Source organism: Protopterus annectens, chromosome 3.part0 (assembly GCF_019279795.1).
Source record: "Protopterus annectens isolate FY-2018-M chromosome 3.part0, PAN1.0, whole genome shotgun sequence".
Classification (NCBI taxonomy): Eukaryota; Metazoa; Chordata; order Ceratodontiformes; family Protopteridae; genus Protopterus; species Protopterus annectens.
The window spans coordinates 9,150,271-9,166,555 of NC_056731.1; the positions used below are offsets into that span (position 1 = coordinate 9,150,271).

At 41.0% G+C, this 16,285-nt stretch overlaps 1 protein-coding gene across 1 annotated transcript in view; it reads right to left on the bottom strand.

The window, feature by feature from the left end:
* Positions 1–16,285, bottom strand: part of ACBD5 (acyl-CoA binding domain containing 5) — an 882,854-nt gene that overhangs the window by 262,354 nt on the left and 604,215 nt on the right. The window contains exon 7 of the mRNA XM_044064548.1: positions 13,831–14,055. Within this exon, the coding sequence (XP_043920483.1) occupies positions 13,831–14,055 (225 nt within the window). The remainder of the gene's footprint in view (positions 1–13,830; positions 14,056–16,285) is intronic.

Sequence of the window (16,285 nt, forward strand, 5' to 3'; positions counted from 1 at the left end):
TCCTCTAATTTCTCTTAGTCTTTCTGAATATCTTCTATCTGGAAATTCTGGGATTCTTGCATAATAGAAACAATATACAATTTCTTCCTTATTCTCAACAGTCAGTTCTGTCATCTTTATGGTTTTTCTTTGGCCTGTCAATTTTTCTTGTTTTGTGGACTACTACTTCCTTCTACAACAAAGGGGCATTTTCTCCAGTGCAAGGAAACTAGTGTCATGTGATGAACACTGGGGGTAGGAAAAAACATATGTAACCATGTATACCACTCTATGAATGATGCTATATGTTGATGCTATCTTATTTGTGTGGATTTACCTTTAAGTATTAATCATTATTTTGTAATAGTTGGGGTTAGTATTTTTGTAGTAAGCTCTAACCAGGGAACCTGGGTATCAGGAGCTCATTTTTTATGTGTATCATGTCTGTTTTTATTGCCTTTTATTTCCCTAAGTGTGCCTACCTACAAATATCTTACTGTACATCTGCATTATTTGCTTTATTATTTAAGCAACATTTGTTTACTAACCTTTAAGAGATTATGGTTGGCCTTCATTTATTTATATTTATTGACTGTTATGTACTTGGGAAGACGGTAACAATTGTTTACCAAGCTGTGTGGGACACATCTTCCATTAGACTGCTTAAGACCTACTGCCAGTGAAAGAGCTATTAATTAGTATGATCTGAAATCTGGCTTAATTTAAGAGCAGCCAGGTAATTGGGGGTTTCTGTCCCTAAAACTGAGTGATGGCAGTACCATTATACTAAGAAGAAAGCAGTGAGGAACCTGCAGAATTCTGCCAGCCTTCCATGGGAATTGTTTATGTGGGTGTGTCAGAGTGAAAATAATTTGTGTGAAAGGCAGTTACTACACAAAGTGGCAATGGAAGACACTGGTTCTCAGAGATAGGGATGAGACAGGGGCCTGGGGATAATTGGCCAAATACATTGCTCTGTAAGCGGCCTACGGGGAAGTCCAACAATGCATATTCCCTTTACGCTCTTATGGTCAGGTTGTATTTTGCAGATTAGTAATTGAAATAGACTTGTGTGCACTTCCTTGCTACTACTTTAACAATGCTTGGAAGTGGTGGGATTCAAACCCCATCAGTGGCAGCTAATGTGATGTCAATAGATGACATCCTGTCATCTGGGTATTCCACCGGCGACAGTGGTGTGTTCACAGTATCACATTTGGTGGCAGGGTGGCAGCCTGCAATCACATTTGTGGCAGTGGTGCTCAGCCTAGCATCAAAAATTGTTATAGTGTTTAGTTGTCTGTCATACATAAAAGAGAGAAATTGAAATTAAAAATTAACTTGTACTCAAAGCATACCTCTCAACCTGGAAACATCAAAAATTTGGACAAAGTCCCATCAAAAATAGGTAAAAATCTGTACACTGAGTAACATAAAATATGCATACATAATTATGTAACCCCACCCACTCAGATGGAATTGTGGGACACCAACGTTTAAATGCAAACTGAAGAACAGACAACCAAAATATGACCATGAAACACAAAATAAGCAAAAGATTAGGATTCAGAAATGTAAACCTTAGATGTTAAATATAAAACATAACTAAGAATTTCTAGTTAAGCATAATAAATGGTATAAATAAAGTACTGTTCATGGAGAACTTTCTTTCCTTTGCAGGTGCAAGCCCCGACATTTTTTCAAATGAAGATTTGATGCTTGCAAAACAGTAAAACATGACAAGGTTTCTGAAAAGATAACCCAATAACACTGATGAATACCAGGCACACTACTTTATGGCATAAAATAAAGCATAAATCATCAAAAGTCAAATGATATTATACCTTCATCTTAAAAATTAAAGCTAGATACAAATGGATAGCCAAATGCTACTAATATACATTATTTTTTTACTTTAGTAAGGAGAACATGTACCCACAAAGGCCATAATGCAAAATAAATAGTAAAATTATTGTGGCAATGCTAGCACCATGAAAACTGTACTTCCACAAATGCACTTCCAAAGGACCACAATTTTCAAGGTAGAGTACACAGTATAAACAATTGTCATTATACTCAAGTTAACGTAACCAGAAGTGTGCAAATTATTACTGTAAGGTAATGAGGTTTGAAAGAAGAAAAATTACCATGAAGCCAGAATACTTCAGAAATCACCATATATTTAGATTTATTGAACATTATTTCATAATATAAAGAAAAACTAATCTAGTACATTAACCTTCAAAGCATCTATCTCTTATTGCACTAAATACAAGTTATTACACACAACACGACTACTGAACTATGTATTATATAATTTGTGGCAGCGTTCTACTTAGAATACACGGGCTACCTGATTTGAACTCTTCATACATTAAGGATCATTAACAGTATGTATTTATTTATTTACTTATTTATTTTACAATAATAACATACAGTGCTACTATGGTATTGGATTAAGATGTACTGGCACTACATCTCTGCAGGACAAAGGAATGGAAACTGATTCAAAATACAAAAGAAGTAAGCAAGTAAAATGGGACCATCCAAAACCAAAATGGTAAGCAGTCTGCAACTAAGTATACCGTAGTTTTATTCCGACACCAGCGTGTAAGACAGAATGTAGCCACATTTACTCACACAGTACATGTGTTTACACACTGTTAAGCATTATTGTTAGTGCCCTGACTTCAGGATAAATGGGAGAAAGTAAAGTTTTCTGAACATAACAATTTAGATTGCAGAAAACAAACAAAGGCAAAGCTCCAGGTTTTCCAGCAGTTTAATAAAAAACAAACACAAGCGCTTTCACAATGATGCTTCTTCAGGTGTACGAATACAATCTAAGTAACACCATTCTTATACCATTTAAATCCGGTCACATGATTAAGCACTCAAACTCTTAAAGGTAATGACTACATTAAAAACATATATACATCATAACAACATAACATACATCCCTTCCACCTAGGTAATGACCTTTTCCTGAGTATAGGTCTTAAGGGTGCATGGTCATTAAGACCATGTCCCTTGTCTGCTCTTAATCTCACAATCCATTCTGCCTCCAGTTCTTCAGTTCTGCATCTAATATCGCCTCCCCTTGGATTCTCTAGACATTTCCCATTTCCATGTAAGAAATAGACACCCATCCAATAAACTTAATGTATGCCTTAGTTATTCTAGGAACATAAGACAATACATGGAAATTATTAATAAGCATTGCAGCGTATTGACCACAGATACACAAATGAGTAGGTACATAAATTTGAAACCACAATTGTCTTTTAAGAACAAAAAAAGTTTAAAGAGAAGGCTTTGCAACTCAACAGATTTTGTAACATCAACAGATAATGTATGGACAAAACCTTGTGGGAAATGCCAGGTGTGTATATACATGGCAAAAGATTTGTTAACTTTTAGACACCACAACATTTAATGCACTAGCAAAATATGTAAACCAAACTACAGAACAGCATCTATTCAAATTTGTAGTTTTGGGAAAATGTCTACAGAATCCAAGGGGAGGCGATATTAGATGCAGAACTGAAGAACTGGAGGCAGAATGGATGGTGAGATTAAGAGCAGACAAAAGACATGGTCTTAATGACCATGTAACCTTAAGACCTATACTCAGGAAAAGGTTATTACATAGGTGAAAGGGATGTATGTTATGTTGTTATGATGTATAAATGTTTTTAATGTAGTTTTTACCTTTAAGAGTTTGAGTGTTTAATCATGTGACTGGATTTAAATGGTATAAGAATGGTGTTACTTAGATTGTATTCATACACCTGAAGAAGCATAATTGTGAAAGCGCTTGTGTTTGTTTTTTATTAAACTGTTGGAAAACCTGGAGCTTTGCCTTTGTTTGTTTTCTGCAACTGGATTTTTTTATTTGTACAAAGGCACCTGGATATCGTGGGGTTATATTTTTTGTCTCATAAAAAATTTAGAAATGTTTACTTATTAATAAACAGGATATCGCCTACCCCCTTGAAAAAAGACAGACTCATGGTGTGTAGCTTGTGTAAACTCCTGAACATATTGTAAAATATTTAGATTTAGTACATTAAATGTTCAAGCAAAAATTAATTATATATTGTAAAAATGCACAAGGAGCCTAAAGGGTGTGATGATGGTAGGGGGGGGGGGGCTTCAAAAAATACTGTCTTTTGGGTAAGAATAAAAAAAAATCATCGTAAATTATTGTACATTTTAAAATAACTTACTTCAAACATCAATCACACCTCTGCAAATCCACCTTTATTAGATGGAGCACATTGCACAGGAACAGGCAAAGCTTAAAAAGTTAACTGCAAGAGCAACATAAATGTAAACGTATGTCTGTGCAAATGCGTTCACTTCACTGCATTCTTTGTTAGAAAAGTCAGCACTTGATACAAACCTCAACTTCTGTACTGTGAACATGGTGGAAAGAAGACATTGACAGCGCTTAAATCCTGAAGCATCCCATTCCTGTATGGCCACAGACTCGAGTTTTTGCCATCAGAAAAGTACTACCTTAGAGCACCACAGGAATAATCAGCACAACCTCTTTAGTAGGAAAAGCAATTCCAGTTCTGACTGTATGCTACCTCTCAAAAGAAAAAAAATGCAGCAAGTGCAATTAAAAAAAAAATCAGAGTAAAGAGTAAGAACAAAAAGTCTTAGAGCATTAAGTTTTGCCAAACCCAAAAGCAGATGTGATTGTGAGCTGCAAGCAATTTCTCTTTGTAATTTGTGATGACACTTGGAAGAGTAGTCCCAGAGTCTCCACAGACAAACTCACCAGAGACACTAATGTAATCATGACACATGAGGTGGATCTTTTAGAGCTCAATTAATTGGGCTGAACATTAACATGACACATTGAAGCTTTCTGCCACTGCTGCCCCCCCAACCAGTTACCAGCGAATTGCTTCCCTCAGATTTCCTTGTCTACCTTAAGCTTTCATTTCCCCGCAACTGATCTGGGTCTTGGAAGAGTTCTGAAAGAAGGTGATACAAATGAGACCCAACACTTCGGCAAAAAGAACCTTCAGTTTTCTCTGCAGCACTTAGGCAAAAGATGAAGTCTGATTAACATATGAGACGTTTACCTGACTATTTAGCTGTCTCACTCACTCTCTCTCACACACACACACACACACACACACACACACACACACACACACACACACACACACACACACACACACACACACACCTCCCCTGTAATAGAACACTTACCTGACTTGCAGCAGTTCCTCTGTAATTCAAAAAATATTCCCACTGGTTCGTTGCTTGCTTGCTTGCGAATAAATCCCTCTGGTTCATTGCTCACTCGTGAATCAATATTCCCTTCCCCTCCGGTTTGAATATATATTCAATTCCCTGGCTGAAGCTTTGCTCGCAAATACGCTCGCATCACAAGTAACAGTTATTCCCACTTGAAATAAGCAGCAGGAAATGCTTCTAGATTTAATTCCGATAGGCTGGAACGTGATGATGGCAGTCAAGGCCGAAAATTTAAAAAACAGAGCTGGGAAAATCGGAAATTAAGGGGGTGCCACTTGGGAATCATGAAACCCCATTATTTGGACCTCAAAACTGGTAAAAACTGAGAAATTTGGTACGGTTGAGAGGTATGACTCAAAGCCAACCTTGTGACAGGAGTCCAAGATGTGTTCCCCCCAAAAAATAATTCAGAACAGGGACTACCACAGTGCTTGTGAATTCTTCATGTGGTTAAACAAAGCACTTCAAGCCTTCCTAAACTAATGGGAATGCCAGTGTTGCTTGCCAGTCAGAAAGAATTTCTATTGTTCTAAGAATTCCTGGATGAAGAACTATACCTATTAATTAGGAACAAATGTAAATACATGAAAAGGTATGAAATAAAGAATGCTTCAGTCGGTTTTCTTTGCCACAAAGACTAAAGCTAACCTCTTCATTGAAGAAGCCAACATACTTTGCAATAACAGATAATTCAGCCAAGACAAACTAAACTGACAAAGATGATTCAGGAAGGGTTAACTTTACTATTTCTGAGATCCAGCAAGTCTAGTAAAGTCATGAGACTGCGAAAAACCATAAACTTAAGGATCTCAGCAGAAAAACAGAGGGAATAGCCACCCTTTATATGATCATGGGTTTTAGCCTTTGGCTTACCTTACTTCATTTCAATGTGATGAAATGATTTTGTAAGATTTTATTTTCTGTAAAACAAGCAATACATTTAAAGCAACTGTTTAACATGAGATGCTGAAAAGACACTGGTTCTAGCAGACAAAAACATAAAAAATATGTAAGATATTCTATTGCACATATTGTCTTCTATTGTTAGTGCCCAAATCAGCTCAGCAATGGTTAAGAAACAGAACCAGTAACAAACTAACAGTTTAAACCTGATGTCACACGCTGACCTTGTAGGGAAATACTGTGTGTCATACAAAACATAACATTTCTAGAAACTGAGGCAACTAACTTAACTAGAAAGCTGCAACCACAAAGCAACACTTTAAAATAACAATACTGACATAAATCCTGAATGTTTTCGTTCAGAATAAATTCTAAGAATGCAATAAATTACCTCATGCTTTTATCTTAGTATTGTTTGATACTTCAGGACAGGTACTGATAAGAAGCTGAATGCACAAGTTAGACTACTCTAAAGGAAAATGCTGTCAATACAAAGCTTACTAAATCTGTTTCCATTACAATGAAAAATGTCATTTATTCATATTAGTATTCTTCTTTCGTGGACTCACCCTATATCTGTCAGAACTTGCACTCACTACAGCCCTTTCATCTACAAATTATCAAAAGGCTGATGAAGAAGCTGCTTAGAAATCTTTAAGCATTCATTTCATATGTTTGACTTCATAGGTCACAAGATTCTATAACATATATGACATTTATATAAAAAGACTCCTTTACTGTACATGACAATTATCATATGGATTTATTAAATATTAGCACATGAATTTAAACAAAGGGTCAGGATCCTGAGTGGCTGAAAAAAAAAAGTTATGAACTCACCATAATGTTCCATCTGAGTTGTTGCTTTTCATTTGTCTTCAACCTGTGGGAATACAGATCTGGTACGGATCTGACTGGTCCGCATTTTCCAGCATTGGATCCCGGCTCCAAGCTCCTCTACTACCCATAATGCCCCTGTCTCCCTCCTCCCCTCAGATTGAGTTTGCTGCCGACAGTAGCACCCTGACCTGACCAAGTTCCTAACACTCTAGCATTAGTAGCCCAAAAGCACCATAAGGAAGACAAAGGCTTACCAGAGTAGGGCTATACCTCTTGCATCTGGTTCTACCACACAGCCCACAAAAGGCAGAGGGAAGGAGGGAGGGACGGCTGAAGACAAATGAAAAGCAACAACTCAGATGGAACGTTATGGTGAGTACATAACTTTTTTATCTGAAGCTGTTGTTTTCATTTAATGTTCAACCTGTGGGACAGAGCCCCTAGCTACCCAAAGAGCCTGGGAGGCTGTCATGGAAGGATGTTCTGGAGCATGGCAGAGCCAAAGGAAGCCCTGCCTCTGGACAGGAGATCCAACTTATAATGGAAATAAATGTGTGAGATGATACCCAAGTAGCCGCTGAGCAAATATCATCCAAAGAAACTCTAGACCAAAAGACCGCCGAAGTAGCCACAGACCCAGTAGAATGAGCCTTGACATGAGTTGGCAGAGATAATCCTTTGGTTTTATATGCCAGGGCTATGCACTGAGAGATCCAATGAGCAAGAGTTACCTTGGACACAGGTATCCCTAAGAAAGGCTTAGAGAAGGAAACAAAAAGCTGATTGGACTTACAAAAGGACTTCATTCTGTGCAAATAAAAATTCAGTTGCCTATGAAAATCAAGTAAATGCAATTTATACTCTCATTTATCCTGGAAGTTCGGAAAGAAAACAGGGAGACTGATGACCTGGTTAATGTTAGATTCTGAAGCCACATATAGAAGAAAGGAGGGGGTTTGTCAGTAAAGAAACCCTGTCTTTATGAAATACCATATAAGGGGGTTTGACAGATAAGGCTTGAATCTCCGACATTCTTTTAGCCGAGGTAATAGCAACCAGAAAAGTTGTCTTCCAAGACAAGAACTGTAAATCCACCGAAGCAGCTGGTTCAAAGGGAGAAGAAACCAAGGCTTGTAGGACTATAGTAAGATCCTAAGGGGGCATATGGTCCTTGACTGGGGGGGGGGGTCTAAGTAAAAAGGTACCTTTCAAAAAAGCTTTACAAAGCTTGGAAGAAGCTAGGGAAACCGAATTGTCTCCTATATGAAAATTGTAGATAGCTGCCAGCTGCACCTTTGCCATAGAAAAAAACTGGCCACCTCATGAAAGATACTTGCTGGAAATTCCAAAATGGTGGAGACTGGGGCAGTGAAGGGATCTGAACCATGTTGGGACACCCATAGTAAAAAAAACATTTCCACTTACTGGAATAAACATTCATGGTGGAAGATTTGTGAGTCGCCACCAAAATCTTTTTTAACCGGAGAAGACAGCCCGTGAGTCCTTGCTATCACTGGAACTGGAGCAGCCTAAACATCAGCTTCAAACTGACCAGATCTGGGTGAGGGATCCCTGAGGGATGTGAAATCAGATCCGGAAGCGGATCTAATATCCAAGGAGGACACACTGCATGAGACCACAGAGAGGTGAGCCAAACTTGGCGAGGCCAGAAGGGGGCAATGAGGATCACTAAGCTCCCCAGCCATCAAGTTTTCTGTATGAATTTTGGGATCAGAAGAAGTGGAAGGTAGGTATACAGAAGAATGGAGGGCGAAGCATGAACTAGAGTGTCCTTGGGGGACTCCCCTGGAGGGGGATCAGAGTGAAAAACTTGCTCACTTTGCATTGGAAGGAGAGGTGAAGAGATGGCACCAAGGCCGACCCCACCTTAGAAAGATCTGTTCTGCTACTGAAGGATTCAGAGACCACTCATAAGGCATCAGAATAGATCTGCTGAGCCTGTCCGCCAGGATGTTGGACCTCCCCAGAATGTGCGTTGCCACCAGAAAATGGCTGGAGGAGATCACCCACTTCCACAATATCATGGCTTTGTGACAAAAGGGATAAGATCTGGTTCCCCCCAGTTTCTTGATGTACCAGACTACAGACATGTTGACTGCCTGGATGGCAATCGTCCCTTGGGGAAGATGGACATGAAGACCTTGCAACTCCAACAGCACTGCCCTCATCTCCAGGACAATGATATGCAGATGGGTCTCCAGGGAAAACCACGTGCATTGGACTGTCCTTCCAATGCAATGCCCCCCCACCCTCCCAAGTAGGGAGGCGTCCATGGTCATCAGGGCGAGAAGGATAAATGGGTGATCCAGAAGGAGATCAAGGGATTGAAACCACCAGAGAAGCGAGTCCCTGCAGATCAGCGACAAATGAACTGGATGAGATAATGGCAGATCTAGCAAGGACCATTGGACTGCTAGGGTCCACTGCAGAACCCTCATATATAGGCAAACTGTGGGGATCAGAGTGATCATGGCCGTTACGGACCCCAACGCCTGAAGCACTAACTCTGCAGGAGGAGATTGGGTCTGAATAATGTACAGTACATGTTTGCGGGATCGAAGTCTGTCCAGAGTTAGAACAATCTTGCTCTGAATGGTATCTAAACGAGTCCCAATGAAGTCTAAAACATGAACTGGAGTCAGTAGTGACTTGTTGAAATTTATGATTATGCCCAGCTGGTGGGTGGTCCATGAAGGAGATCCCTGGCTTGACAGAGGCGATGCTTGGAGGCAGCGCAAAGGAGCCAATCATCCAGGTAGGGGAAAACCTGGAACCCCTGCAGTCACCACTGCCATCACTTTGGTGAACACCCTGGAGGGCGAGGGTGAGACCAAAGGGTAGTGCTCTGAACTGGTAATGATTGGCCTACAGCAAGAACTGGAGGAACCTCCGAGAGCGGCTTTCCATTTTTATGTGGTAGTATGCATTCTGCAGGCCCACCAAGCACATCCAGTTGTTTCTCTGCAGGAAGGGCAGAATGGATTGGAGAGCAACCATCCAGAATTTTGTCTTGGCAACTGACAGGTTTAGGGTTGAAAGATCCAGGATGGGTCTTAAGTCCCCCATCTTCTTTGGCACTGAAAAGAACCTGGAATAGATGCCTGATCTGGACAGATCTGGGGGAATGGGCTGGATGACTCATTTTTTGAGCAGCTTGGAAGATTTCCACTGCTGCTTCCTCCTGTTGCACGGGTGGAATGTCCGGGAGGTGTTTGGGTGGAATTGGTGTTTGAATGAAGGGGACTGAGTATCCTCTGGATATGATTTGCAACACCCAACAATCATCTGTGATCGACTCCCAGGCTGTTGAGTGTAGCGAGAGATGACCCCTGACTGCCTCCAGAGATGAGCAGTCAGGTAACCCTTCAGGGTTGTTGCACGGGTCTGTCCTGGAAGGAATTCCGAGACCCCTGGTTGCTTGGACCCCGTCTGCTGCGGGCATGGCATCTGTCATATCCCCTTATGCCTCTGGGGGAGGGTGAGTCCTGAGCACTGTGGGAATAGCCCTGAGACTTCCAGAATCACATCTTCTTCACTCCTCACTGATTCCATAAAAAAGGATCGCTGTGGGGTGGAGAAGCGGATCCCGATGGCAGACAAGGTCTTCCCATCTTTCTCGCTCTGGACTAAAGTGCCTTAAACCATTTTTCCAAAAAGGGTGGAACCATCACAAAGGGCATTTGTAAAAGACATCTTGAAGGCCTCTGAGAATGCACAAAGCGAGAACCAGGTGTGACGCCTGATGACAACGCCTGTGCTGGCTGCCCTAGAGGCATCTTCTGTAGCATGTGACAGGAGCTTCACAGAGGTGTTGGAAATGGAAGTGACGGTGGCCATATGGGAGGAGAACACCTTCTTCTCTTCTGCCAACATGGACCCTGGGACAAACTCAGCGACCTCTTTGACCAAGTCCCGGTGAAGTCTGATCGCATGTGCCAGTAGTTCAGCTTACACATGGAAAATGTGGCAGAAGCATAAACCCAGTTCCTGAAATAGTTCATGGCCCAGGACTTTTGGTCCGGTGGATGGACTATAGAGCTCTCCTGAGTGAGCTCTTTCTTGGTGGCCACTGCAACCACCATGGCTTCAACTGGGGATCCCTTAGACCAATGTTGTTTGTCAGAATGTGCACTTAGAATTTTAAAAGGTAGCTTGGGGATAGGCTCCACCATGTCGGGTTCCTTCCATGCCCGAGATGATATCAAATCCACAAGGGGATCTGTGGGAGGGCATACCCAGGAGGTAGAGGGTCCTGTGCCAAATGCCTCCAGGAACACAGACTCATCCGGGTTGGGTTTTTTGGAAAGATCATCTCCCACATTGGCATAGGATTTTCATGATGCCTCCAAAGGAAACATCATCTGAGGGTGACTGGGGAGGAATCCTCTCCTTCCTCTAAGTCAGTGTCTTTTGTGAGGGACTCTGACTGTGAGTCCAAGTGCCTCCTTTTACATTTATGTTTCCAAGGGAGCTCCTCAGGGGGGGTTTCTGGGGAGGACTCAGAAACTTCTGGCCGTTCCCAGGGGGAACTCCCTGGGGCAGAGAGGCAACAGGCTGTCCCTGAGGGGGCAGTATGGCGGAATTTGGACCAGAAAGTGATGGAGCCAGGACAGACTCTGAGGACGATAATGTCAAGGGTCTTGAGGGAGCTGAGAGAACCCTCTCCACTACATCAAAAGTAGAGGGAGAATGAATCCTGGAAGCTGGGACCAAGGCTGGATCCATAACCCTCTGAGTCGACAGGAGAGTAGGATCCGAGCCTCCGAGTGGAAGAGCTGATTCTGTAAACCTCTAAGCCGATGCCATCCCTTTGGATGCGGCGTTGAGGCTATGACTTAGAAACAGTCGGAGCCGAACCACTCAGGGCAATGGTTGGCATCGCGGTACCAGGTACCATCGGCACTGACCCAAGTACTCCAAAGCTGGAGTTCGGATCAGAAAAGGAGCAATGGGAAGAAACGTGGACTGCATGCTTCCAGCCCCCTGGGGGGGCAGGCAAGATTCCCAGCTAGATCTGGGTCCAGATGGATTTCCGCATCATCCTGTCCACCTCAGCTTCAGAAAGGCTACGGCTGGACCGGATGGAGAAAGTCACAGATATGGGGCTGGAGAGGCACCATGGAGAGGTCGATAAGGGGGATTGGCCCTGAGGGACCTCCGGCCCCGGAGAGAAGCAGGGCGACTGGAGCCATGGGGAGCCTGGGCTGGGATCCAGACGAGACTTAGCCGGGGGCTCGGCTGAGGAAGTTAGTCAGAAGACCATTTCCTAGGCCTATCCCACTATTTATGTCTGTGCTTCTCCCCGTCCCTCTTGGCGGGAGGTTGAGTCCCAAAGGCCAGAGTGGAGGAAGAAGCACAGGCCTCGGTGGAAGGTGGAGGAAGGAGGCACTTCAAGATCAATTTGTTCCTCCTGTTGATTAATGCGTGGGGGTTGAAACCTGCGCAGATCGAACAGGAGGTGTCCAGGTGTGTGAGTCCCAGACAAACAACACATAGAGTATGGCCATCTGAAGGGGGGAGTTTATGACCACACTCTGAACACTTCCAAAAACCTGGCTTGGGGGTCTCAGCCATGGCAATGGACCATAGACACACACACACACACACACACACACACACACACACACACACACACACACACACACACACACACACACACACACACACACACACACAGACAGACACAGACAGACACACACACACACACAGACACACACAGACACACACAGACACACACACACACACACACACACACACACACACACACACACACACACACACACACAGCCACCCTGCTAGACAGGGGTCCAGGGAAGTAAATATTGTGGGAATTGTTATGGCTAGGCTTGTATAGGCCTAAGGGCCGATAGCCTAGTACCAACCTATGAACCTCCTACGTGCTAGCCCATCCAGTGTTTGACTGCTAATCAAAAACAAGTACTGTGGGGCATAGTCAGGTTTCATCCCCCTACATCATAATTCCACCAATAAACTACAATTTGCATTTATGTTACCTTTCTATAACCACTTCAATAACTCTTAATAAATAGGGATTTCTTTGTACTACATGAATGCAGGTTTCATTATGCAATTTTTTACATGTGGTAACATCAGGGCCCTGTACATCCTTACATCTGAAACCCTCCAGACTACAGAAGAACCCTGTCTGCAGTACAGAAAAAAATTGCCTCTTCTTTCTCCCAGAGAAGCAGTACAGACTTTAGCACTCCCTTGCTTCTGTCTTTCTTTTAACTTTGTCTTTTATCTACCATGACTGCCCATGAAAATAATACATATGATTCAGCATGTGGAACATGTGAAAACAAAAGTCACTGCAGTTAAAAATCTGTTTTATATGTGCAGGCATGTATTTCCTTAGTCCAACCAATAGTCATGAAGACTACCTGAGAAAATGTAATTACTCCATCAGAGTATGACCAAAGACATGTAATATGAAAACAAAACAAATAAACAAACAAAAAGATATGTAATGAAAAACAAATGCTATGTGTGTGTGTGTGTGTGTGTGTGTGTGTGTGTGTGTGTGTGTGTGTGTTGGTCTGTCTGTCTTTTTATCTACAGTACCTCAAAATTCACAGCCAAAAAGAGGTAGAACAAATGCATAAGCAAAAAACCTTTAAAACTTCTGCACTCCGAAGCTTAACTATGTCACAACCCTCAGTCATTAATACTACAGAACAAAGCAATCATTTGACTGCTTACTCTACAGTACATATTTTCTTTAAATGAAAATAATAGAGTAAAAAAAATAAATCACATTAAATAAAAATTACTTTTTACAGTATCTACCTGTGCACTTTTTTGCATCATGTATTTCACTGGGTTCCACGGCCTGTTTCGTTTCTTCCAAATACTCATGTTTATGATGATTATGGATAACAATCTCTCCGTCATTCAGTGCACTTAACCCGATATCATGACCATCCAAACCATTGGTCATTACAGTATCAGATTCCAAATCAGCTGCGGAATCAATGGAATTTGTATTCTTCAAATTCAGTGCAATATTTTCTCCTATGTAACAAATAAAACATACTAAATTAAATACCATAAACAGCAATTACCTTTTATCCAGCTAAATCCATTTTAAAGTGATCTGCTCTATAACCAACATCTGAAAATATTTGTCATCTTCCCCCTAAAAATAGTCCTTTTCTCACTGATATCATGTGGTTCAAGTAAAATTTCTGCTGCTATACACACACGCGCGCACACACACACACACACACACACACACACACACACACACACACACACACACACACACACAAATATGGATCCAAGTCAAAAACTCTAAAGACCAAATGTCTGAAACACAAAACACTGAAACTTGGAAAGTTGAAAAAACAACAAAAACAGTTTTTTTTGTAAGTGTGTGGGGGGGATGACAAATTACATACATCAACTCCAAGATTACACTACAGACCAACTCCTGTTCCCCCAAAATACCAGCAACTGGTAAAAAAAATAATTCAATGTTCTGAATGTCTGACCAATGAATGTTCAATATTTTTTACACATGATCAAACAAATGACTCCTATGTATATTATAATATATGTATACATTTATATATATATATATATATATATATATATATACATATACAGGTATCAGACAGCCTATTAAAATGCCAGAATTCTGACACCCAGCACATCAGCTCCATTTGGTCAATGCAGACAGCTGGTCAACAGGTGTGCAAGACTGACAATCCCTGGGTAGGGGAATATTTAATTTTCCCTGGTGATTGTGTAATCTCTCAGAGTTAGTATATATATAATTAGCAGGGGGTGTAAGGTGCTTGTGGGCTTGACACCTGCAAACAAACATTTGCCATTGGTTTAGTCTACCCTGGGGGTAATCCCTGAAGAAAGCGCATAACATGTTATTTGTTCAGTAGACATTCTGATGTCGATCTGCTGGGTGTCGGCATTCAGTCATTCCTATAAGATATCAAACATCCATACATATGTGTCTGTGGAGGGGAGGGGAGAGGTGTATAGCTCGAAAAGCCCGCTATATTTGTAGGTGGTCTTCAAAGCATGTCAGCTGTTTAAAAGCAAACATTTTACCACTTACATTCTTCTCATACTGCAATGGGACCCTTAATAAAAGCAGCGTTTCCTACATGACCACTTTTTCATCATGGCTTCCATGAAGATAAAAGATAAACACCACTCACTCTGACAGTAATGGTGCATGGCACATATATAGTCAATAATAATAATGTGGCCATTCTTTATAAAATGAATGAGACAAAATGAGGGAGAAAATGGATGGCTGCATTATGTAAACTAATTGTATATTTTCCAGATTTATAAGTTAAACGTCATTATGTCTGTAGGATTAAATGACTGTATACGGAGTACTGCAAGTTTCTTAAGAAAATAAATTAACAAACAAATATGCAGTTGGCAGGTCTTCTGTTTTAATGGTACAATATGTAATGTAAAAAGCTCAGTAAGAGATGATCATCTTTTTGTTTCACTACATTGTAAAAATTCATGTTTAAAATCAGATTGTCTTCCAGAAGTAACAAAATCAAATATGATAAAGTGGTTATAAAGAAGAAGGCACCATGCACACCTTGATTAACATTATCTTGCAGGGTTGTAAATATCAACATGATAATAACTGGTTGTTTCAGTGAATGTGCTGACTTGTCTTTTCAACTAAGTATATTTCACAGCTCAACTGCTAAATATATACTCACACCGATGCAGTGGTTAGCAATGATGCATCAATGTGCTTGGCTTGCTGGTTTTGTTTTTGGCATTGGCGGTTTCTGTGTGAATTTCCAGTGTGATAACACAAGAGTTCAGCAATGATTCCAGGTATTTTTTTTATTTACCTGTATACATGTACATGCACTGCACAGTGTTTTAGCAGCAAGAGTGGGTTTATGAAAATGTATCAAAAGATCTACATGATTTGATGCTCAGATAAGGACAACAGCAAATACTTTCTAGTCTAGCCTGAAATAGTTATGAATCAATCTGCACTACAGGTTTACTACTAACTGTTAACTCAATCAACAGAAAGTAGTAAATCTGCCATGCTAATCTGTGCAGCAATGATTCAGCCAGCCATTTAAAGAGTTTGATGCCAACATGTCCATGCTAATGTTCTGTACAATTTATCAAACTCAAAAAAATAGCTCCTGTGGTATGTTACTGTCAGTGACAGCTGATGTTTATCATGTAAATGCAGTCCACAGTTATTTGGATCAAGGTACGATTAAAAGGA